General features: G+C 39.7%; 6 protein-coding genes across 11 annotated transcripts in view; 3 read left to right on the forward strand and 3 right to left on the reverse strand.

The window, feature by feature from the left end:
- The window catches only part of usp30 (ubiquitin specific peptidase 30), a 6626-nt gene extending 1278 nt beyond the window's left edge, over positions 1 to 5348 (forward strand). For both annotated transcript variants that reach the window (XM_074638012.1, XM_074638013.1), the window contains exons 2-13: positions 627 to 736; positions 828 to 1001; positions 1095 to 1198; positions 1309 to 1407; positions 1672 to 1717; positions 1803 to 1897; positions 1991 to 2050; positions 2162 to 2248; positions 2462 to 2542; positions 3462 to 3684; positions 3771 to 3882; positions 3989 to 5348. In XM_074638012.1, the coding sequence (XP_074494113.1) occupies positions 627 to 736; positions 828 to 1001; positions 1095 to 1198; positions 1309 to 1407; positions 1672 to 1717; positions 1803 to 1897; positions 1991 to 2050; positions 2162 to 2248; positions 2462 to 2542; positions 3462 to 3684; positions 3771 to 3882; positions 3989 to 4241 (1444 nt within the window). In that variant the 3' untranslated portion in view covers positions 4242 to 5348. The remainder of the gene's footprint in view (positions 1 to 626; positions 737 to 827; positions 1002 to 1094; positions 1199 to 1308; positions 1408 to 1671; positions 1718 to 1802; positions 1898 to 1990; positions 2051 to 2161; positions 2249 to 2461; positions 2543 to 3461; positions 3685 to 3770; positions 3883 to 3988) is intronic.
- Positions 5348 to 10277, reverse strand: alkbh2 (alkB homolog 2, alpha-ketoglutarate dependent dioxygenase). Of its 3 annotated transcripts, none has more exons than XM_074638020.1 (4): positions 10142 to 10277; positions 7715 to 8021; positions 7435 to 7633; positions 5348 to 7353 (listed from the first exon to the last, which is right to left on the reverse strand). In XM_074638020.1, exons 2-4 carry the CDS (start codon positions 7959 to 7961, stop codon positions 7044 to 7046), a joined length of 756 nt encoding a protein of 251 aa, XP_074494121.1. In that variant the 5' UTR covers positions 7962 to 8021; positions 10142 to 10277; the 3' UTR covers positions 5348 to 7043. The 3 variants fall into 3 exon arrangements, with proteins under 3 accessions (XP_074494121.1, XP_074494120.1, XP_074494122.1); XM_074638019.1 differs by lacking the exon at positions 10142 to 10277 and adding an exon at positions 9352 to 9582; XM_074638021.1 differs by lacking the exon at positions 10142 to 10277 and adding an exon at positions 8930 to 9065.
- Positions 9130 to 12654, forward strand: unga (uracil DNA glycosylase a). Of its 2 annotated transcripts, XM_074638017.1 has the most exons (7): positions 9130 to 9264; positions 10180 to 10380; positions 10466 to 10561; positions 11617 to 11714; positions 11825 to 11913; positions 12023 to 12201; positions 12281 to 12654. In XM_074638017.1, the coding sequence occupies exons 1-7, from the start codon at positions 9166 to 9168 to the stop codon at positions 12419 to 12421; spliced, it is 903 nt and encodes a 300-aa protein (XP_074494118.1). In that variant the 5' UTR covers positions 9130 to 9165; the 3' UTR covers positions 12422 to 12654. The 2 variants fall into 2 exon arrangements, with proteins under 2 accessions (XP_074494118.1, XP_074494119.1); XM_074638018.1 differs by lacking the exon at positions 9130 to 9264 and having other exon boundaries at positions 10001 to 10380.
- Positions 12655 to 13190: 536 nt separating this feature from the next.
- Positions 13191 to 24180, forward strand: pxmp2 (peroxisomal membrane protein 2). 2 transcript variants are annotated; one of them, XM_074638035.1, is made up of 5 exons: positions 13200 to 13410; positions 14457 to 14579; positions 14758 to 14920; positions 16318 to 16437; positions 16536 to 17181. In XM_074638035.1, the coding sequence occupies exons 1-5, from the start codon at positions 13301 to 13303 to the stop codon at positions 16602 to 16604; spliced, it is 585 nt and encodes a 194-aa protein (XP_074494136.1). In that variant the 5' UTR covers positions 13200 to 13300; the 3' UTR covers positions 16605 to 17181. The 2 variants fall into 2 exon arrangements, with proteins under 2 accessions (XP_074494137.1, XP_074494136.1); XM_074638036.1 differs by lacking the exons at positions 16318 to 16437; positions 16536 to 17181 and adding an exon at positions 24016 to 24180 and having other exon boundaries at positions 13191 to 13410.
- LOC141769201 (polyubiquitin-like) lies at positions 17023 to 18280 on the reverse strand. The gene is made up of 2 exons (XM_074638038.1): positions 18117 to 18280; positions 17023 to 18014 (listed from the first exon to the last, which is right to left on the reverse strand). Exon 2 carries the CDS (start codon positions 18000 to 18002, stop codon positions 17520 to 17522), a length of 483 nt encoding a protein of 160 aa, XP_074494139.1. The 5' UTR covers positions 18003 to 18014; positions 18117 to 18280; the 3' UTR covers positions 17023 to 17519.
- Positions 19011 to 23562, reverse strand: LOC141770091 (glutamyl-tRNA(Gln) amidotransferase subunit C, mitochondrial-like). The gene is made up of 4 exons (XM_074639757.1): positions 23533 to 23562; positions 23207 to 23376; positions 21620 to 21723; positions 19011 to 19350 (listed from the first exon to the last, which is right to left on the reverse strand). Exons 1-4 carry the CDS (start codon positions 23560 to 23562, stop codon positions 19289 to 19291), a joined length of 366 nt encoding a protein of 121 aa, XP_074495858.1. The 3' UTR covers positions 19011 to 19288.
- Positions 24181 to 24339: the final 159 nt, after the last annotated feature.

Consider the following 24339-nt stretch of genomic DNA (forward strand, 5'->3'; position numbering starts at 1 on the left):
ACCGTCCTCCTTTGTCCCCCCCTCCCTAGAGAGGTGTTGTACAGTTTGATGGCTCGGGGGACAAAGGATTTCCTGAGTCTGTCTGTGGAGCACTTGGGGAGCAGCAGCAGCCTGCCCCTAAATGATGGTCATTTTGGAGGGTTGTGGTTTTGTGCGGTTGGTTGAATTGTATTGCTTTATATTGAGGGATGTGTGTCTGATATTTTGTCCACAGCATTTATATCAATGAGGGTAGATACAAATCTCAGAATAACACAATACACTTCAATATCACATCACAACCAACTACCGCCTCCAATATGACCATAACGTTGCATCAGCACCTTTCAGTGTTGAGAGAAGGCAGTGGGTATGAAAGAGTTTTTAAAAATATTGGTTTTGGCTAAAGAGAGTGATTTTGGTGCAGACCGTGACCATCTTAGTAAGAACACTTTTTATACCAATGGACAAAAGTATATATAAGAATTTTCTCAATGAAAGATCTAGGCTATAAAACATTACGCATATTTATCTGTTATCCTCATGCCTTGCTTCCTCTCCTATTGTTTTTACCTGCCGTTTCTTTTTTACTCCTCTCCATCCAAAGTCATCTGTTGTGCTTCATTAACATGATGTTGTCTTTTCAGAAACAAGATGATAAAAAACTGGGGTGTCATCGGTGGGATAGCTGCTGCGATTGCAGCTGGAGTTTACGTTTTGTGGGGCCCAATTACAGAGATAAAGAAGAGAAAGAGAGGTAAGAATCAGTGTGATAAAGTGACACACAGATGATATGTAGGATGCTGGTTGTTAAGCAGTAACTGACAATGACGTGTGTTTTCTTTCAGGTATGGTTCCTGGTCTGTTGAACTTAGGCAACACCTGCTTCCTGAACTCTTTGCTTCAGGGTTTGGCAGCATGTCCGTCCTTCATCAGGTGGCTGGAGACGTTTTCAGGCTCGCCTATGATCCAGTCGTGCAAAGACAACCGGCTGTCCACGACACTGCTTCAGCTTCTCAATGGTAGATAGAACCTGTGTGTGATAAGCCACCAGAATGTAGTAGACTTGTAGTGTACGTTCATATTTTGACACGGATGATGTCTGTTTCTGACAGCTCTGTCCAGTGATGAGCCTGGGGAGGAAGATGTACTTGATGCCGGGTGCCTCCTGGATGTTCTCAGACTGTACCGGTGGCACATCAGTTCATTTGAAGAGCAGGTTAGTTAATAATACTGTTAAGTGGTATTTTTTTTGATATTTCTATATATAATGTTTGGTGCAGTGTTTTATTGACAGTTTTCTGTCTGTGCTGGTTTATCCCCTCTCAGGATGCACATGAACTATTTCATGTCCTCACATCTTCTCTGGAGGAGGAGCGTGACCGTCAACCCAAAGTCGCTCACTTGTTTGACATGGAGTCTCTCGAGGTAAGTCATCATCTACTTGCTTGCATCATCTCTAGAACCGCACACAAATATCTACTGCATGCCGACGCCTCTGCAGCTCAGTTCAGCACTTTGGAGCACATGTGTAGTCTGGAGGGACGTTTTTGCGCTTGCCCTCTAACGCCCTTTGACATTTAAGTCAATATCAGCATGTGAACTGTAGCCAGTGTTGTAGAAGTGTCAAAAATGACAAATCTGGTACTGCGCTCCCAGTTATTCTGTGTGTATGTCTTTGTTTTATACCAGAGTCTCCCTGATCAAGATGAGAAAAGTATGGCCTGCAGAAGTCGAGGTAAGAAAAAAAAATGAATAATGGAGCCTAGAATATCTAACCACAAAGGAATATATTTCATCTGTATTCACTTTTCATTTCACAGCCCCTCTTCATCCAATACCAAGTCCTTGGAAGTCTCAGCATCCTTTTCATGGTCGTTTAACAAGCAATATGTCATGCAAGCGCTGCGAACAACAAGTGAGTTTGTTTGTTTTTTTTGACAGGGAAGTGACAAATGATTTTGTACCTTTTTTTTAAGGTGATTTATACCTCTGCTTCGCTTTTGTTTAGAGTCCGGTGCGGTATGACTCATTTGAGAGCCTCTCCCTGTCCATCCCTTTACCTCAGTGGGTAAGCAAAAATGTCGGGAACACATGAATATTAAAAGTTATTATAGTATTACCACCTGATGTACCTTTTTGTTCTTCTGTTTGTCTTAATTTGATCTGCGTTTGTCCTCAGGGTCGACCTATCTCTCTGGATCAGTGTCTTCAGCATTTCATCTCCTCAGAAACCATCAAAGAAGTGGAGTGTGAAAACTGCACCAAGGTACATTCACTGCTGTATCTGTCCTGCCAAATTCTGGTAATCATATTGTTAAATATGTAATTCACAGAAAAACATAAATAGGAAACTACTGTGATAAAACCATTTGCATTCATATGACTGGTATATTTTACACCAGAATGGCCGGCATGTTTCTTTAAAAAGATGTATTTTGCTGATTTTGTTTCATTTCTGTTTGGGATCATTTCACCTCAGCTTCAACAAGGGACCACAGTAAATGGGCAAGTTCTGGAAAGCCAGAGGACAACATTTGTTAAACAGCTCAAACTGGGAAAGGTAACTGCCATTTATATTTATCATGTCACTATTGGCTGATAATTAATAGCCTAAGATGTTAATCACTAGTTAGACAATAGGTACACGGCTAAAGCTTGTTTGTGTCCAATTTAGGGAGAGAAATGTAACAGTTACAATGTTAGGTAGATCAAAACTTCCCCTCATTTCTTAAAGGGTAACTAAACCTGGACCCTATTTTCCCAAGTGACTAATGGGGACAAACATTTTTTTAACTGGTCCAGTTGAGGGTTAAAGCTGTAACCGGCAGCCACAAAACAAGCTGCGAGGGCACCCTGACCGGTCTGCGGCTACGCTGCCCCATACGCAACAAACTGCCCACAATTTGGCCCTTGTCAAAGTCGCTCACATCCTTACACTTGCCCATTTTTTCTGCTTCCAACACATCAACTTCAAGGACAACATGTTCACTCGCTGCCTAATATATCCCACCCACTGCCAGGTGCCCTGGTAACGAGATAATCAATGTTATTCACTTCACCTGTCAGTGGTCATAATGTTATGGCTGATCAGTGTATTCCACTATTATCTTCTGCCAACATGTCACCTCGGGAGATTTCAGAACGAGACTTCTTGAGCGAGACTCTTTCCATAATGCCAGACAGTTATAATAACAACCAGAGCCTGTCATGGCAAAAACAAGCACTTTTAGTGGACGTAAATGATGGTGCCATCTTGCCCCAATAGCACCATATTGCAGCCTGTGAGCAGCTGCCGTCTACAGCGCTCTCCCTCAATACTGGACCAATTTCAGAAATTGTTGCTATTAGTTAAAACACAAAAACATGGGGAAACAGGGTCCAAGTTGAAAAATACCTAAGTTACCCTTTAATGACAGATGTTCTAAAGCTTTATGTACTGTTTGTCCTTTCTCTGTCTAATGTTTTTCTCCCTCTGGTAGCTCCCCCAGTGCCTCTGCATCCATCTACAAAGACTGACGTGGTCCAGTGAAGGAACCCCCATCAAAAGACAGGAGCATGTGCAGTTCACAGAGTATCTATCGATGGACCGCTACAAACACAACGCTTCCACACACAGAAGTCAGCGGATCAAATGTGCTCCGAACCCCATAAGGGCAGAAAACTCCGATGATTCCACGGAAAAGCCCTCAGCTAATGGCACTGGTATGTTGTGTAAACTCTGTAATATCATTCTGCTTCACATTCAGTTTGTTTTTGTCATCATACATGTCAAATATTTTGTTTTCCAGAAGCGGAGCATCGTAACAACAACAACAAACCTTTTTCGAACGGAACATGTTCATCTTTGCTTCTTCAGTCTCCTGGTGTGACCTCACAGCTCGGCCTCACATATGACTACAGGTAATGTCAAGGTGCAACAACACAAGGAACTCATGCCTATCAAGCTGTTTAGTGTTGCGGTAGAGCCCATCTATATGTTTTCTGATCATAGCGTCTTTCCTTCCAGTTCTACAGAGTACCTTTTCCAGCTCACGGCTGTGCTGGTTCACCACGGCGACATGCACTCAGGACATTTCGTCACGTACCGCCGCAGCCCTTCTTCACCCCGCACTTCCTCACCTTTCAGCTCCCAGTGGCTTTGGGTGTCCGATGACTCGGTGCGAAAAGCCAGCCAGCACGAGGTGCTGTCTTCCAACGCCTACATGCTCTTTTACGAGAGAGTCCGAAGACTGAACCTCGCTCTGCGCTCTGAGGAGTAACTGGAAGCTCTCAACCTAACAGCCTGACTGACTTCTGCCTTTCCAGTCAAACTGTCGCAGCTGTATGTGCCAGTTACAACGCGGTTACCATCAGGTGGATTATGACTTTGTGACAATGAGACCAGAGAGGAAAGCCATCCTAGAGTTACTGCGGAGGTCATGCATCACGGATCACAGCAACATGTTGAAGGTCGTTGAATGATCCAGAGTAGGAGGCTCTCAATCCCAAAGATTATGGACCTGCAGGATTTTTAGTCAAACATGTTTGATCGTGTAAACCACTTTGCTTTGACACGTGTAACAATTTCTGTCATGCAACATTTTGGCTTCTATGGGACAAAAAAACAGGAACACTTGACAGTATAGTGCACTCTAAAGTAATAGCCCTGCAATACATTGTTCATGTGTGAAGCTTATTAAGTCGACTAAACTCTGTGGCATTTTTATGAAGCTGTAGTTGTTCCTGTTGTTTTGTCCACTGCCTGTACGTTACAGACACAGAAGTAGCTAATTAGGAATTACTGGAGATGTTACGTAGAAGTTGTTACATATTATGAAGTCAAATAGTTCTGGTTCTCTATCGTCTAATCTAATTTGCCTAATCTTTCCCAGCAGTGAACGTAAAACTATTGGAATTAATGTTTCAATTGACATATTTAAGCAGTTGAATTTGATATTTTTTCTACGTTTCCAATAATCCTTACACTGTCATGATGTGCAGTTGAGGTCAAAGTGCCATGTAGTCTTTAAAGCTCGAGATTTTTAACACATGAAGCCATGTGTGCTGCAGCTGATGTGAACACACTATGATGCATCAGAGCCATTTGGACTCAGTTCACCAGATTATTAACAATAATCTGCTCTCAGTTAATTAAGACACAGTGTGACTGCAGGTTTTTGGTAAAGTAATCCTGAATATGTTTAATTCTGTGCAGCTGCCACTGCTCCTACCAAACCAACTCCGTCAAATTGAGAAATGGCCTGGTGCAAAACTCCCTCATTAATGTTTGCGATTTGCACTAATGTAAATTCATGTGAGATTGTGTGTATTTGTGTGCAATCTGTAAAGGTGATTGTTTTCAGGTATTAAAAACAAACAAACATGCACTGTAGAGTTTTATTTGTTTAGAGCAAAATAATTGCAGTGATGTGTGCCAGCAGACACACTTAAGATCAAGCACCCACTTTTTGAAGCGTCCTTAATGAAAACACTGAATCTCTGGTGAAGCATGCGGCCCCTCTGTTTCCTCTATAGAGATAAGAGGTACATTTTTCATAAGAATAAATGCAATACATAATTTAAAGGGGTAAATGCTCCTTAGTGCCAAAGGCTGACAACATAATCTTTTAGTTTACCATTTACAGATAACCGGCAACAGCCGAGGATGGATTACAGTTTTTGCGATTGCTTACACAAAAGGCCTTTTTCACAGAAAACATTTTGACTTGTCACAGTAAGAAAAGCACAGGTGTACATAAAGAAATGAATGATGGATGATTCCATTTAGCTGCTTTGACTTCAGGGTTGATTTGCATGCTGGCTCACTGTCACACTCACTGGGACTCCGCTGGAGCAGAGCCATCATTAGTGTTATAAGTAACACCAGTGCTCCTCCTACTATGACGAATCCAAATGTCTGCTGTGAAAAAGGCTAATGAGCCAAATAAACACATAACACTTGGAGATAAACATCTCACTTCTACATCAAAATACAATCAAAACCTCACAATCCTTTTTCAAAAATGACATTTTTGCAACAAAATGATACACACATTCACCATTTGAATGACTCTTTCACAGAAGCAGTAACACTGCTGTCTTTAGTATTTTGTATACCTTTTGAATTTTCTCATTCTGGGAAAGATTGTTCCAGTAACGGTACATCTACTCACATTTCAATTAACACAAAAAAGTAGAATTACAGTACAGTAATCAATACAACATGTTACTGTAAACTAATAAATAATTACAGTGCAATGGTAAACAACAAAATAGTATTGTAAGGGATGGTGGATGGTTTTGGATCCCGTCTTCTGTTAAGGTCTGGCCACATCACAAGCAATGTCAACCCTGGTCCTCTTCCTCGTCCTCCTCCTCTTCCTCTTGCTGTCACTGCCTCTGTGTTGAGCTTACCTGAAATCTATTTGTAGTGCTGAGGCTCAGACTGATTGGTGTTTTCATGTGTGTGTGTGTTGCCAATTCCAGGTATGGTTTGGCAAAGTGTTTTCCCAATGATTGCAAGAGATTTAATTCTTTAAAGTGTGTGTCTTATGTAAGAAACAGTGTGTAGTGTTTTGCAAGAAGTGTGTTGCAGAAAATGCATTTGCACGGTGGATGCCTTTGTTTAAGGTATGGTTATAAAAGTTAAGGTTTTGATGCTTTTGTCTAAGCATTCACTTTTAGTGTGTAAGCAATCACAAGACTGTAATAGGTCAGCAGGTCATTGACCATAATAAAAAAAGATTTATTTTAACAAATTTGTGTATCTTCTTTTGAACAGCACACAACTCTCCTTCCAATATGTTCATTTGCAATCAGCTTACAGTGCCCCATTGCTCCGTCAGAGTACATGAAGAGTGTTTCTGTAAAAAGTGCTCATTCTCCAGAGTCCTAGTTGATGTCCTCATTTATTTCACCTTGTGCTGTCATTTAGTCACTCAGATTCAGCTGCATAAACAAACACATTTTACATTTGTGATATTTGTCCATGTGACCAAGGACAGCAAGAGGCTTGTCCTTGTCCATAGTCAGAGGCTTCTTGGGCACTGGCCTCAATAGCCCAGGTGATAATCCACACCTCGTCATTTCTTTCTGTCCAGTAGGATGCGTCTAAAGGTCAGGTTGATACGAGGCAGGAAAACCTTCTTGCGAACAGGAAGGCTGTGGTACCAGAAAGTGTTGGTGGGTGAGTTCATGAGGAGCAGGCTTCCATGAGCGAGCTCCAGCTTCACGGGGTCAATCTGTCGGCGGCTCTCTTTTCCACGAGCGTCTCTGTGTCGGAAGATAAAGTCTCGTGGTGCTCCCAGAGAGACAGAGGCGATGGGACAGAGGGGGTCCAGCTCCTTCTCGTCATCACGATGCTCACCCATGTGATCCTGCCCGTCTTTGTACCTGGTGGAGAGAAGAACACGTTCAGCAGGGAGACAAATATCAAACTGTGACCTTTACAACTTGTGTTCAGGAATGTCTCACCTGTTGACCAGAACAAAGTTAAATGTTTGTCCAGTTGTTTTTGTGACAGCATCCCGAATATATTCCAAAGTTGTAGTCCAGGTGCAGGCTAAACGTTTCACTCCAGAATAAGTGTAGGTTAGACCTTCATCTCCACATGTGGCCTGCTTTCTCGGTATATTGTGCATCTTTCCAAACACGTGGACCTTCGATTCTTCCCCTGGAACAAAAACAGCCACGATCATTCAATGACACTGTAACGCCTGGTCATAACTTAACAGAAAAAGGTTTGATGTTGTACCTGTTGCGTACACCACCTCCTCCTCCAGCTTATTAAGAAGGTGGTCTGCTTCCTCTTTGGAGAACAGCTGAGCATAATCACAGTCTAGTCCCTCTGCCTCTATTTTCTGCCAGGGAACAGGATGAGAGAACTCGTCTTCCTCATCCTCCTCCTGCTTCAACCTCTCATCATCAGTCTCCAGTTTGATCTTCTTCTGTGGACTTCTGGCATCATTAATGCAGGAGCGTTTATTCACAAACTTCTCCATTGCTGTGACCTGCTGTCTGTGGCACTCTGGGGAGCTCAATTTTAGGATTTTTTTAAAGACCTGGATGATGGAAAGAAGAATGAAACATTAATTGTGTAATTAAATGTGGAATAAAGCATCTTTAGGGTGGGTCTGCATTGAGTGGATTGATTTATTATACCACATTTGTGGTAAAAAATTTGCACTTTATGATGCACTTTATGATGATGATCCACTTATTTATTGTTCTGTGACTGAATGTTTTAATGTTTGTTTTTCACTGCAAAGAGCTGCTAAACTGTTTTTCGTTGTTTTCAATGACAATGACAATAAAGTATCTATCTATCTATTTCTCCCCATATTTGATTCATTAAATAAAAGGCAGGGCTGCAACTAACAATTATTTTATTTATGAATTAATCTGTTAAACTATTTCCACAACTAGTTTTGTCTATATATTAGAAAACAGTGGAAAATACCCAACACAATTCAGAGACATATATTAAAACAGTTAAAAATTAAAACAAATATTCAATTTACTGTCATATAAGACAAAGAAAAGCAGCAAATCATCACATCAATAATCGACCAATTTTTTTTTTAGCTCTACAAAACGGTGTATAAAACAGCGAATATCTTGAAATTATGCATTTATACAATAATATTACATCATAACGACCATAATTGAATATGTAACAATATATCATATATGTAACAATATACCAAACATATCATATATGTAACAATATATCATATATGTAACAATATACCAAACATATCATATATGTAACAATATACCAAACATATCATATATGTAACAATATACCAAACATATCATATATGTAACAATATATCATATATGTAACAATATACCAAACATATCATATATGTAACAATATATCAATATATAACAATATATCATAATATAACATAACGAAAAACAGTTGAGAAAAGGTATATTTCTCTCAGATGAATGCTATGTGCTTTACCTTCCAGAAAACAAACTGTAGAGAACACCTGGCATCAGTTTCTCTTGAACAGCGCTCAGCTCATTATCATAAATCTCTGTCGTCACTTTATTTTAGCGGGAATACTTCAATCCCAGACAGCGTGTTTGAGAGTTTGTTGTTTCCTAGGAGCACAACGCGGTTTTAATCTTACATTAGCTAGTAAATCAAGTCAATTCGTTTACGGGAAGTTTACCGCCAAGGTGTTTCTCAAGAAAATGATCGGACAAAAAACTATTAACTCATTTTTTTCTCCTGTCTCTAAAAAGAGAGTTTCTGAGGAGATAAAAGAAGCCGAGGAGGATGATAAAGACCCGGTGAGTTCTTCAGTCTGTCAGCTACCTTTACCCAAATGTTTAGCTTTTAATGTTAAAGCATATTATTAATGTTTAAACATCACTTACAGTGCACTTGTGGGACTTTTTCAGAGGGATTTGTCGTAGTGATGTGTTTGTCGCGAACGAGCCGGTTCTTTGAGCCGGCTCTTTAAAGTGAACGATAAGAGCCGGCTCCCGTCAGAGAGCCGTTTTTCTTTATTCATTAATTAATTCAAGGCAGAATGATAGTATGATCTTCTCCGCACCACGGGCACTCCATGCACTGACTGTGATTGCATGTTGTGTTAATGACGTCCGTGCGACCAATCAGGTGATGACAGACAAGGATCATACGATCAAGCAGGGAGGGGCGGGGGTACGCGGCTCGCTGACGGTCTACAGGTACACAGCAGGAGGGAGAGGAGGAGAGAAAGAGAGGAGTGTGTTGCGCAAATAGCAGACAAGATGAGTGACAGTCTGAAACGAAGCAACATGTAAAATTATGGTATACTGGAAATTATAAGGTTTAGTATAAATATATTGAATAATTTAAGTGATATATGTGCACAATCATAGGTCAAAACAGCGCTAAATTTGGCTGAATTATAAAAGGCAGAAGTGGTAAAACGAAGAGCCGTTTGGGAGCCGAAAGAGCCGGCTCTTCTTGGTGAGCTTAGCCAAATGATCTGACTCACTAAAAAGAGCCGGAAATCCCATCACTAGTTTGTCGTTCAGCATAACCTAAGCTGCGTTCACGAGCACCGCTGTGTTCTTGTTTGTTTAAAAGTCTTGCACACAGCTACCACAGAAATGTTTATACTGCACTGTCGACGGTTTTTAAAGCCAGGCTCGCCTGCAGCTGTATGCTTCTTCTCACCCGCTTTGTGTTTTGCAAAATACACTAAAATCTTGCAGAAGAAGCAGAAGTCCTCCGCAGTGGAGCCAGAGCCGTCCAGCCCGCCTCCTACTCCTCTCTCCCCGCAGCAGCTCGACAGGATGGCCCGCAACAAGAGAGACGCGCTGGAGAGGCTGTCCTCCGCTCAGACACCTCCAGGCTGCGGGGACAGCTGGAGGGAGGGACTGTCGGGAGAGTTTGGGAAGCCATATTTTAAACAAGTGAGAGAAGTGAAGTCACATGTTATTGCACATGAATCTATTGTTTTTTGAACAGTTTCAATAACTTCATATATCTCTGCCACAGTTGATGAGTTTTGTGTCTGAAGAGAGGAAACGCCACACGGTGTACCCACCTGTTGAACAAGTCTTCACCTGGACTCAGACCTGTGACATCCGAGATGTAAGTTTATGACACCTGTGATCTGTGCCACTGTGTCTGACACCAACGTATAAAGCATTTAATATTGAAATAAACAGAACTATTCAAAACAGAGGTTGCGAAGTGCTTTATGGAATAAAGAGAATAATTTAAAGAGGCAGAAGACATTATATAAAATCAAGAAGTGCATTTTAAGATGCTTTTTAAAGATTGGCACAGATTTATCTTTTCTGAGACAATAACAAAGGTTCTGCACAATCAACTGAAGTTTTCAGCATTGACCAGCCAGAAGAACCTGCTCTGAATACCTGAGGTTACTTGTAGTGAGGACACTAGTCCTTAAAGCTATTTTAGAATCAAACATAAACTTAAGAATGTTAGTGTGCATGGCAGTATTAGGGCTAATAAAAATAATTTCTGTTTTGTCTCAGTTAAAGGGACTGTTTGTAAGAATCAGAAATGCTTGTTAACAGCGACACCTTTGGTCGTTAAGTCAACTAAAGTCGGTGTCGGACTCGCGCTTGTGCTCGCTCTAAATAGACATGAACGAGCATCGCTCAAAACAGTGAGGCGACACACATCAGCTAAAACCACAAGGCAGGATTCTGCCGGTCTTGAATCACCCTGAAGGGGTTTATTTCGCAATTATGACTGGCTTGCTGTACAATATCCCACTTATTACACCGCTACTTACTAAAGAGATCAATAATTTGATACAAAATATTGATTTAAAAATGATTTTATTGCTTCAGTAAATTAATTAAGTAATATGAAGTAATTGATCAGAGTATTGAGTATTCAACAAAGCAGAGTAATAAAGCAGTATTGTGTCTTGTTTCATAGTTATTTTGACATACGTTGACAAACATGTTTTAGCGCCTCCCACGTGCTAAACAGACAACAAGCCGCCTACACAACCCAGCAGGCGCTGAGGACAACACATGGAAAATTAATGTGCTACCGAAAATGGAAAATCAGATTGTGTGTGTGTGCTACATATATATCTAAAGCTCTATGCAACTTTAGGGTTAGTGGCACAGGATTTTGCATCACTTTAGATCTGTCTCTGATTCCAGGTCAAAGTGGTGATTCTGGGCCAGGATCCATATCATGGTCCTAACCAGGCCCATGGATTGTGCTTCAGTGTCAAAAGACCAGTGCGTCCTCCACCCAGGTTAAAACCTCTTCAGTATCTGTGCCTTTGAACTAGTCAAGCTTTAAATCAGATAGTGTGCTGCTGTGCTTTGACATATTTATCTCAACTTTGATCCTTTTCATTATTAGTTTGGAGAACATGTACAAAGAACTGCTGTCGGACATTGAAGGCTTTCAACACCCTGGACACGGAGATCTGACCGGATGGTCCACACAAGGTATTTTTAAAATGCAGGTTGTTGAATGTTTAAGCACAGTTACACAACAAGGGAGCTGTTGGTCATTAACTGAGCTGCCGTCTTGTCCATCCATGACCTCGCTCATCAGGTGTATTGTTGCTCAACGCTGTGTTGACCGTCCGAGCGCACCAGGCCAACTCCCACAAAGACAAAGGCTGGGAGACCTTCACTGACGCTGTGGTGCAGTGGCTCAGCAACAATCTGGAAGGCCTCGTCTTCATGCTGTGGGGATCGTATGCTCAGAAGAAGGGAGCTGCTATTAACAGGGTCAGTCTGCATTGTAAAACGAAACCAAAGGTTTTTTAATACGTTCATGCTTCTAAGTTTATGTTCTCTCTGTTTGTAGAACCGCCACCACGTCCTGCAGGCTGTGCATCCTTCTCCCTTGTCTGCTCATCGAGGATTTTTTGGATGCAAGCATTTCTCAAAGGCCAACGAGCTGCTACAGAAATCCGGAAAGTCTCCCGTTGACTGGAAGGCACTCTAAGATGTTACTCCTGAATGTTGGTTAACTACATACCAAAACCCAACTATAAGCTTTCACAGTTTCCTGTTTTCGCAAACAGTTTGTGCAGAGATTTCTTTATGAAAGAGTTCATGTTGATACACTGAATTTTCTGAAATGCCTTTTTCTCAAATTTGTTTCAACATTGTAAATATGTTTGTGTTTCTTACTTTTCTATTGAAAAGTTGGTTCTATTAAGGTGGTTTCAAAATGCGGATGTTGTCTATTAATGTCTTTAAATTTGCTCAGTGCAGTCTAATCTAAAATATACACAGTTATGTATATTTATATATTTATATATATATATATACTGTATAAAATAATACATTATATATATACTGTGTGTATATATATATATATATATTCGAATAAACTAATTATAAATAAGATGATAAATAATACATATATATATATATATATGTATATATATATATATATATTGGTAATAAACTAATTATAAATAAGTTATGATAAATAATACATTTATATATATATATACACATATATATATGTGTATATATATATAAAATAATACATATATGTATCTATATAGATACATATATATATGTGTGTGTATATATATAAAAATGTATTATTTATCATAACTTATTTATAATTAGTTTATTACTAATGTTATTATTAATATTAATATTTTTTATTTCTGTGGTTTAATCAATGATTTAATCTCTGTTTGCTGTTTTTGACGTCGACGTGAAGGCGTGGCTCCGCCAGTCACGTAATGACGTTGACAGGAAGACGTTTGGCTAAGTTCCTTCTGAACGTCGCCCATGGAGGCTTCGCCCTTGTCAGTCGTGTAGTGTAGTGTGGTAATGTGTGTACACTTATTAAACTACTGACACAATGCCTGTGGAGAGCCTGCCAGTCCGGGATGCGTCCATTCATTTCCGTTTACTTCATCAGTATCTGTTTCTCCTGAAGAAATACCCCATCCTCACTAAGTCTGTGACCAGGTGTGTATACTTCATTGCTCTCTGTCTGTCTCTGTTCTGCAGCCTGGTGCTGGTTTTGTGTCGTGTTCCTGTTTAAAAGTAAGTAATGAGACGTTTTTATGTTACTAAAGGACTGACAAAGTCAAACCATTAAAGTTTATTAAGTTACTGTTTACTACAATATATTAGTATATAATATATAGTATATATATTGTACCCAATATCACCATTTGTTAGCAGTTCTTCCTTTATTGTTGACTTCACAGTGTATCTATTAGGCCATTTTGTTTGCACTGACCACAGACTGTTTGTTTGTATTTGTTTTTTATTGTTAAACAAAACAAAAACAACACAAGGGGATAAAAAGGTTGAAGAATGTGTTTGTGTTTGTGTTTGTTTGTGTGTGTGTGTGTGTTTGTGTGAGAGATGTGGATAATGGGTGTGTGTTTGGCATTGAATGAGGCTAGATGGTCATATATGACATATATCTACTCTTAAACAGATATACTGTACACATGCACACATATCTACACACACACATACAGACATCCTTCCTTTTATGTGTAGAGCATAGGGGGAACAAAACAAAAAGAAAATAAATGAGTAAAATATATATATAATACAGTATATACACGTACACATATATATTAATAATATGAATAATAATAAAAATGATGATGTCATGATAATAATATCAATAACAATAATAATACCAACACTTACAATAATAAGTGAGATAAATAAATAAATAAGTAAATAATAACAATAATCAAGAAAACAATGTGTTTCAAGTTAATTCGAAGGTCATATATAATTATAACTGTGTATGTGTGTGTGGGTGGACAGAAATGGACAGTATCGCCATCGACCACAGACTTGTTTGTTTGCACTGACCACAGACTGCCCTTTTGTGTCAGCACTCTGGCTTTAGCCAATCAGCATCTGCCCAGAAAACCTCCCCTAACAAGTTTATATGACTCTGATTAGATTTGATTAGAGTACCTTATCATGCATGGTAGGCTACCTGTTGCATAATGAAAGAGTTGTGTGTCTTTGGTTATTTTCAGTGGCATCCTCTCAGCTTTAGGAAATCTTCTGTCTCAGATTTTGGAGGCAAGAAAAAAGGCCAAGAATGGAGTCCAGGTCAACGAGATCGACACAGCTGGAGCGGCACGCTATGCCGTTTATGGGTGAGACTTATTACAGAAACTAAATTGAGGGTTGACATGCTTTTCATGGCTCATCTACAACAAGAAAGTTAATGTACATCAATACATCAACCCTCATACAAAATTGAACTCTCCTTTTACATCCATATATTTAATTTGTTTTTTTGGTAGTAATATTGTGCTTTGTTGTTTGTTTCAGGTTGTTTATTACAGGACCATTGAGCCACTACTTTTACCAGCTGATGGAAGTGTGGATGCCCAGCACAGACCCGCTATGCATAGTCAAACGTCTGCTACTGGATCGGCTTATTTTTGCCCCCGGCTTTCTGCTAATTTTCTACTTTGTTATGACCGTCCTGGAGGTAGGTTATCTCAGATACTGTCCTAATCATCGCATTAAAGGGGCTCTCCAATGATTAGTTATTGCACTGGTATAAAGTTGGGGTGATTGCAAGACACAAAAAAAAAAAAAGATCAAACTAGCTGCAACAGAGGCTGAGATATCCTGAATTTCTTCACCTCTATTCGTGAAGCTGAAAAAATGCAGGATACTACACTTCCCACAATGCAACCTGATAGCATCTTTCATTAGATCCTCTGAGCCCAACGTGATCTCATGGGAAGGCGTATAAATAGCATGCCACTTTTAAGGACATTTAGTGTGTCATGTCTACGCATTTTAAGTATTTTTTGTCATTTAAAGCACCGTTCTCATTCCCAACTCGACAGATACGGACACAGCGTTGCAGTTTTAAACACATGGTTAACGTGAATTCAAATAAAACTACTTGGTTATGTTTAGCAAAAGGTCATGGTTTTGGTTAAAAATAGTATGTTACGTAAATAAGTTATGTATGCAAGTTAAATAGTCAATGTAAATAAGTCAACGGTTAAAGGTGCTAAAATTCGATATCCAGAGCATTAATATAGCAGCAAACACCTATTTGCTTTGTTAAGATATAGAGGATCAATCTCTACCTGAGCAGAGAATTAATTCACTCTCCCTCTGTGTGTGTTGTAATCTGAGCTTCTCAGTGCTTTGTTGACAACGCCGGGCCGGCCGTGTGTGCATTTTAGAGCATCTTCATGCGTGTGAGCGTGCCCCACTGGCTAGTTCACGGCCGCCGCTCAGCACTGCTCTGATGCGGCGGTTACAGCTGGTAATGCTGTCGCGACCGATTGCGTCGTCGCGGAAGCGTAGCACCCACCCTCCAGTTCCCCTCCAAGTAAACACTGGTATCTCTGTCAGCACTTGCGCCGTTGTTTGTACTATTAGCGCTGTTAGCACCGTTAGCTACGAGCCACCGCCTTGCCTTGCCATTTTTAAATGTATTAAGCATCTTTAACCTTTGGTGTCACACAAACAGCTGTTTCCTGAGTGAAACTCATGTGTTTGTTTGACCCATCAATCCACCCCGTCTCCTCCCCAAATGGACTTTCTCACTCTTTATACTACGTCACCTGACTTCTGACTTCATACACCATCTGGTGCTACCAGGCTGCTTTGCCTATTCCTTTCAAACTCAATGCCCCAGTTTGTAACACCAATTTTGCTGTTATCATTTGTTTTTGTATTTTACAGGGTATTTACATAAATATGATTTACTGCCACTCATGCAATGTTTCAACCTGGATTTTTACCATATTTAGTCCACTGTCTTCATGTATTGTATGCAATATAAACACATGCTATGAAGTTTTTCATTATAGACAAAGCATGAATAAATGTAAATATATAATGATCCCAATCTATTTTCAGGCTAAAGGGTGGAGAGACTTTGAAAAGAAGATGAGAGGAAGTTACTGGACTGCTTTAAAGATGAACTGGAAAGTGTGGACTCCCTTCCAGTTCATCAATATCAACTTTGTGCCTGTTCAGGTTTGTAGCATCCTGTTATTGAACAAATGATGAGTCACATAATGACACTACTTGTAATGGTTTTCCCCCTCTCTTCCTTTGTCTGTTTCTGCTTTCAGTTCCGAGTGCTGTTTGCCAACATGATTGCCTTATTTTGGTACGCCTACCTTTCAACTGTGAGGAAATGAAGCTTCCCTAAATCTCCTCACTGAAGACAAATCTGGAGGCGTCAGCATTTGTCTGTTTACTGTACTACTGTTTCTAATCTGGACAATAATTCTCACAAACAGTAGCTCCTCTGATTAATTCCCTATACAATGAGTTTAAGCCATTATAACATGCTGCTATGAGATACATGACTGCGTTTGTAATTACAGAACATAATAAATGTGTTTTTTACAGAGCACTACCAAAATCTTGTAAGATGTAATAGTAAACCTTGAATTATATGACTGAGATAGTCTCATTTAATAATCAGAATTATGTCAATTTTAACACAATGCTAAAATGTGCCTCTCTGGTTAGTTGTGGTTTAGTCTGTACATGGTGCAGCTGCACCCCTGAGTGGAGGAAATGGTACGGCACAGGAAATGAGAAGAGATATGCAAACTTACAATGAAATTCTTTATTTTTTTTAACAGTTTCCAGTTAACAATTAAAACGTATATTTGTCAAAATACGATTAAAACATGCTTTGTTGTTTGTAAAAACTTTTGTAATGCCAAAACAAAATACACAAAATGTTTTTAAGATGTGATGAATTAAGAGGAATGCATTGTTTGTTTTTTTCAAATGAAAATACAAATAAATAAGAAATTTGGCATTTGAAGCAACACGATCTTGGTGTAGATTAAATAAAGGAATGTGTGTGTGTACTGGATTATTATTTTCTTTGTTAGATAAGTGAAGTACATGAAATGTCATGTCTCTTTCTTTGAAATTCTGACTAAACATTTCATTGTAAAATTTAATTATTAATATTAATATTGTTAGTCTGTCTGTGTGTGTATATATATCTATATGTAAAATTCAATATAAATCTATAAAAAAAAAAATTAAATAAAGGAATGTACATTTCAGATAAATTAACCAGATTAGTGTCCTCAGCCTCCTCTCAGACGCAGATTCAGGTCGATGGTGCTCAACGCTTCGACGTTGTAGTCAGACAGCCTCCCTTCATTCATCTCTCTGCCCTCGTGGATGAGCCTCTGCTGGGTCACTGGGATCCCCTGTCCTCCCTCTCTCTCTCTGCTCTGGACCCTGGTCTTGAAGTTGGCCACGGTCTCGTCTGGTTTGATGTCGTAGGTGCTGATCTTCCCCTTCTCGTTCCTGAGGAAGACCTGGATGGTGGGTGGCTGGGTCACCAGCAGGGAGACCCGGGCTCCTTGCTGCAGGCCGTAGGAGCAGACGGGCTGTGAGTCGTCACTGAGAGGAGTATTCATCCCGTTCACAAACACCAGCCTCTGAGTCTCAACCTGGACTCCCAGTTTCTGCTGGATCAGGACTTTCAGAGAGCCCACTGTGGCCTGAGGGTTCACTCTCATGACGTGGGAAGTCCCGTTCAGCATAATGATGTTTATATCCATGATGAAAGTGTCCTGAAAGATCATACAGTACATTATTAATATTATAATAAGTATGCAAGAACATTCCCATAAAGCATGTATATCATTACAGTGTTGGTAAAGAAAGATTCATACCTTGTGCTCGATTAAAATGATTCCTCTGCAAAACTTGAAGTCTTCAGATGTTGACAGGAGAACAGAAGATGCTCAGCTGCCAGAGGTTTCAGCTCAGCACAGTTTATATACAGTCTGGCTCAGCTGATCGACACCTCCCTTCTCTGAAGATTCGTTTTCCCTTCTCGGCATCTCACTAAGTTTCGGTTTCTATTCTCCAAACATGACTCTTGTTTATTGTTCGGAGCTTTTTTTTTTTTTTTTTACTTTACGTCATTAAGAAAGTTTAAAAGTTCAGTACAGTTGTTATTACATTTTTCATCATACAAATTTGAGTAAATGTAAAGTATGAAATAAAATAAATTATACAACAAATACAATGTAGGGAAAGGAAAATAATAATAATAATTATAAAATACATAATATTAATAAACAATCGGGGTCTGCTTAACATTTAACATAGTACATTTTAAATGTCTAAATAATCTAATAGTTTTTGCCAATTTATAATTTTTGAGTTTTAAGTTTTCAATAGTAGTAAGAGTAATATATCAATCTTTTATTAGAATGATATCTTTTTCAAAAAAATTTGAAAAGTTATTCTGTAATTGTTTTTTTTATTCTTACAGACTGTTGTTATGGGCGCTGCAACAGCCTCAAGGCACCTTTTGGATTTACCACTTAATTATCCAGTTTTATCAAACGAGTGGGGCAACAGCTGTTAGTATGACTTACAGGCAATTGGGGATGTACAGGGGACTTTTCCATGGCCTGTTTACGTAAAGTCAAATTAGGACTGTCTAGTTTTAACAAGTAAAGATAAAATCATTTCATCAGATAAGGTGTGCCTGACAATGACGTCATAGTCTATGTTAAGCCACTTTGTTTTCTATGGAAACAAAACAGAAAAAGAGAGACAAGTAAGAACTGTTTTTTTATTAAAGTCAAACAACACAGAATGAAATCAGGACACATGAAGATCATAATGTAAATCACAAATAAAAACAATGCACTGTCATTGCACTGAATGCCCTCAGGCTGGCAACTCTGCTCACTCACAATTTTGATGAAATGATACTGAAACCAGAAACAAGATTTTACCATACCACAGCTGTCAAATGAAACTGAAAAATAACAAATCTAATTGCATGAACAGCAGGTTTTTAGTTTACACAAAAAATGTATAATAAATATCATAACTCTGAATGTTTCAGCATGGTGGCCCTCTCCTCCCTCTTTGGTAGAGGAATATTTCCTGTGGTGGGAAAATAAATATTAGTTAAGGATCTTCGCAGTTACAAAAAAAAAAACAGGATGAAAATGGTACACCGTCATATTTAATTTGAGATCAGATTCAACTTTGTCACTGCAGAGTAATGTATTAGGAATATATAGAATACATAGTAAAGGGTAGATATGAATACAGATACAGTATGAGCAGTATGAACATGAGCAGGAGTTGCCAAAATATAAAGTGCAGGTATAAGTACAGACAGCAGTATTAATACGAATACTGCAGGTGAGATATATACAGTGAGGACACTAGTATAAATATGTATGAAAGAGCATGTATAGTACACAGTTGTAAGTCAGAAGCCAGGGAGAAATAGACAGTCATTGTGCAATTGTATTCATTTATTGTCTCGATAATGTAAAACCAATCATAAAATCAACACTAATGTTAGTCGATTAATTGTTTTGGTCTTAGTCAACTAAGATTTCTGTAGTTGATTAGTCGTTTTTTATGCTTTTTTCATGCTGAATGACTTATTTCCAAGTATATTTCCGAGTACATCTCTGGTAAACACAAGATTTAAAGTGGTGCTTTTGTGTGATTCTTTGTGGAGAAACTCAGTTTTACAGATCTGTTAATTAAAGGGACAGTTTGTAACTTTTTACACGTATAAAGCTACCAGGTCGGTGTCCCATGTGCGCTCGCGTGTGGCTACGCTGTTTACACTCAGACTCCAACACAAACTACACGGAAGCACCAAAACCACAAAGTTATATCTAGTGAAGCCCGTCTGTTAAACAGTGTTAACTCTTCCTGCTCCAGCCCCCCGACCACGGCCAGAAGACAAAGGGGAGACCGTAGCTTTGGTCTCCAGGGCCGGAGTCTCTGCTCCTCTGCCTGCTTGCCTTCACTCACACCCCGCGCGCGTTCTCGTGCTCCACTCTTACGTGCATGCCATGCGCGCACACTACACACTAGTGATGGCGAGATGAAGCCTCATGAAGCTTTGAAGCTTTCCAGCAAATTGGTTCGGAAAAGGGTTCATTGCTCGAGGCTTCATGTGCTCACGAAACCACCTGGTGGTCAAAGAGTGTAAAACAGGCAGATATGATCTTAGCCATGTGATAAGATAAGATAAGATATTCCTTTATTAGTCCAGCAGTGGGGACATGTGCAGTGTACAGCAGCAAAGGGGATAGTGCAAAAAACAAGATGCATCAGCTAACACAGTAAAAAAAGAGTTAAACAAAGTGTAACAAAATATGAACCAAGTATAAAGATTGGAAGTATAAAAATAGGAGCAGTATATACAGTATTGACAATAAACAGACTATTAACAAAATTGCACAAGTGGAAAATGATATTGCACAGTGAGAATGAAATGAAAATCCACCTGAAAATATCAGGTTATTGTCAGTTTGTCAGTTTTTGGTGTGTAAGTGTAAGTATTCTACTGGGAGCAGTGCTGGTTGTGGTCTACTGGGACCACAGATCTGTGATATACTGTATTTTGCACCAGTAGAGGCTGTTGGGAATGACTATAAACAATGAAAAAAATATATATTACCATGTAATCAATTTATATATATATATCATATATAATAAAATGTCTATTTAGTAAGTATATTGTGAGTATATAAGATACATGTATAATAAACTGTAATTGTTTTGTGAATAATGCATCTTATGTGTGTAAACCAATCCTTTGGTCAATAATTGTATTGTAGTGTAGTGTAATATAATATAATAATTGCAGGAGGGGTAATATTAGTGTTCTGTGTCACTTCTGGAAAGTGGCATTGGTTGAACCAGTGAAGATCTGAACCACTTCATGGACCAGTCAGCGGTATGGCCGGGCAGCGAGGCTTCGGATGTCATCAATGACGTCATTGGTCTAAAACGATACAAGCCTCGATACACGCATCGCAGGAAACTTCCTGGATTACTCGACACACGCTCCGAAGCCTCGGCACAGCACATAACATCACTACTACACACTGCAGAAGACTTCGTAGCTCTGAGAATATCTAGTGAATGTACAGTGGACGTTTGTGCAGAAGTAAATGCTGCAGCTCCTCCAGACCAACAGAGGTTTCCCGTGTCTTGTGAAGTGACGGGGCTCCGCAGCGAGAAACGTTATGGTCTGAATCTTACAAACAGTCCCTTTAAATCAACGAATCGATTAGTTGACAAAATCCAATGAGTGTTAGTTGAATTTCTTTGGTTGAGGACGGTATATATTATACAGTACATATATAATGTAAAAATGTATTCATGTACTTTTTCTTACCTGGTGGTGCCACATAATATTCTTCAACTGTGTTTTTGGAGAGCTGAAGCAGTTCTTCAGCACAATCTCCTTCCATCACCGCATCGTCCCTCAGGTTTAATGACCTGATTGTGCGATTGTGCATGGACAAAACATAACCATATTCATGCAACAGGCTTCACAAGAGTTTAAAATTGAGCTACAGTTGGTGTTGCATTTGTTATGCTATTTTCAGCCCGGTCGCACTAAAAGACGTATGAATGACACTGTAATTCGCAAGTAATTTCATGTGCAATTAGAACACCGTTCTTGCCTGTTGGCGTGTCATTTGTACGCCATGTAGTCTGTATTGACTGCAATGTAAACACATCCGTGTAAATATGCTACACTCAGAGTTAGTGACATAGAATAAAAAGTGAGAAAGACTGCTTATGGTGGGTGAGAGGAGAGGTGAAGTGGATGGATCCAAAAAACAGGACTTTCAACCAGGAGATCGGTGTTTGTGTCCCAAAGTGTTGAGTTATTTTGAAGTTACGTTAATGACGTGTTTTTTAGTGACATGTTTTTCGTACTTATGTTACATTGTTTCTGTATGTATTTTACTTACTTTACATACTTATTTTAAAGGGACTATTTGTAACTTTCTAAGCGTATAAATGTAGCGGGTCGCCACACATGCGCGCTCGCATATGCGCGTTCGCTTGTGGCCGCTGCCTGTCCTCCTCTGCCTGCCTGCTTTCACTCAGACAGAGCGCGCGTTCTCAGCTCGCTCCACCTCTAGATGTGAACGCGCGCTCACTCCACACTGCAGAAGAGTTAGTTTAGCTCTGAGAATATCTAGTGAATGTACAGGGGACGTTTGTGCAGAAATAAATGCTGCAGCTCCTCCAGACCAACAGAGGTTTCCCGTGTCTTGTGAAGTGACGGAGCTCCTCAGCAACGTTACCGTCTCGTTACCGACCGGGTGCCGGTGTCTCCCTGCTCTCTCCGGCTGCGGGCGGAGAGAGCAGGGAGATACGCTGCAGAGCTCCGCTGCATCAGCCTGCGCTGAGGCAGGAAAAGCCAACACTAAGATCAGATCTAAATCATGTTCATGGAGAGACCTTCGTCTGGTCAGCTAACATTACTGCCAAGCAGCTGAAATATAGAGTGATATTGTGGTTTTAGCTAACGTGTGTCGCCTCACTGTTTTGAGCGATGCTCGTTCAGGTATATTTAGAGCGAGCAAGTGCGAGCTCGACGCTGACTTTCGTTGATTTCACGGCCACAGGTGTCGCTGTTAAGAAGCATTTCTGAAAGTTACAAATAGTCCCTTTAAGCTCTATCAATGTTTTACATAAACCTAACTAAGTGGTTTTGTTGCCTAAACAGTGCGGCTGTTACTGTATTTTCGATGCATCGCGTTGTTAAATGACACGCAAAAAGAGGCGTACAAATGACACGTGAAAATGCTAAAATGCGTTCTCATGACACTCAGAATGTCCTTGTAATGTCGTGCTATTTATACGGCTTCCCATGAGATCGGGTTGGCTGTTTTATATGTGTCATAACTGTGATGGAAAGGCCCACATGCAAATACACTGTATTAGATAACTGTCTGTATCATACCTGTCCTCCAGAACTGAATCCATTGGTTCAAACCCTGACGTGTCAACAACATGAAGCTGATCTACAAATCGTATTTCTTTCTCCAAACAGGCCAGTCCCTCTTTGGTGCGGAAATCAACCAAGGCCAGTCGCTCCAGTTTGTCCACCAGGTCAGCTGGGATATGGGCAGGCTGCAAAATCAATGGTGTGTTGCTTAGAAATGCATGTGTGACAGTTTCTTTCCACCATTACTTAAGAATGTCTTTAACTGTAAGTAACCACTGAATAAAGTCATTACATCACACAAACAGCTGTTTCCTGGGTGAAAAATCATGTGCTTGTTAGACCCATCCATCCACACCGTCTCCTCCCCACATGGACTTCCTCACTCTTTATACTACGTCACCTGACTTCTGGAGCATTTGCTCTGAGCGTCTAATATTGCTGCAGCGTGAAATGATAGTGATAACTTGCAAAATGACAAACTTGCTGTCATTCATACGTCATTTGGTGATACCAGGCCGCTGTGCCTTTTCGTTTCAAACTCAATGCCCCAGTTTATAACACCAATTTTGCTGTTATCATTTGTTTTTGTATTTTACAGGTAATAGTACTTCTCAGGACTATTTTTTGACGTCTACAATTGGCGAACTGCCCCTTTTTTAACATGATTTACTGCCACTCATGCAATGTTTCAACCTGGATTTTTACCATATTTAGTCCACTGTCTTCATGTATTATATGCAATATTAAACACATGCTATGAAGTTTTTCATTATAGACAAAGGATGAATAAATGTAAATATATAATGATCCCAATCTATTTTCAGGGTAAAGGGTGGAGAGACTTTGAAAAGAAGATGAGAGGAAGTTACTGGACTGCTTTAAAGATGAACTGGAAAGTGTGGACTCCCTTCCAGTTCATCAATATCAACTTTGTGCCTGTTCAGGTATGCAGCATCCTGTTATTGAACAAATGATGAGTCACGTAATGACACTACAATATCAGAATTATATACATTTTAACACAATGCTAAAATGTGCCTCTCTGGTTACTTGTCGTTTGGTCTTTACATGGTGCAGCTCCACCCCTGAGTGGAGGAAATGGTACTGTACAGTAAATGAGAGGAGACATGCAAACTTAAAATCAATTC

This window comes from Sebastes fasciatus, chromosome 6, assembly GCF_043250625.1.
Source record: "Sebastes fasciatus isolate fSebFas1 chromosome 6, fSebFas1.pri, whole genome shotgun sequence".
Lineage (NCBI taxonomy): Eukaryota > Metazoa > Chordata > Actinopteri > Perciformes > Sebastidae > Sebastes > Sebastes fasciatus.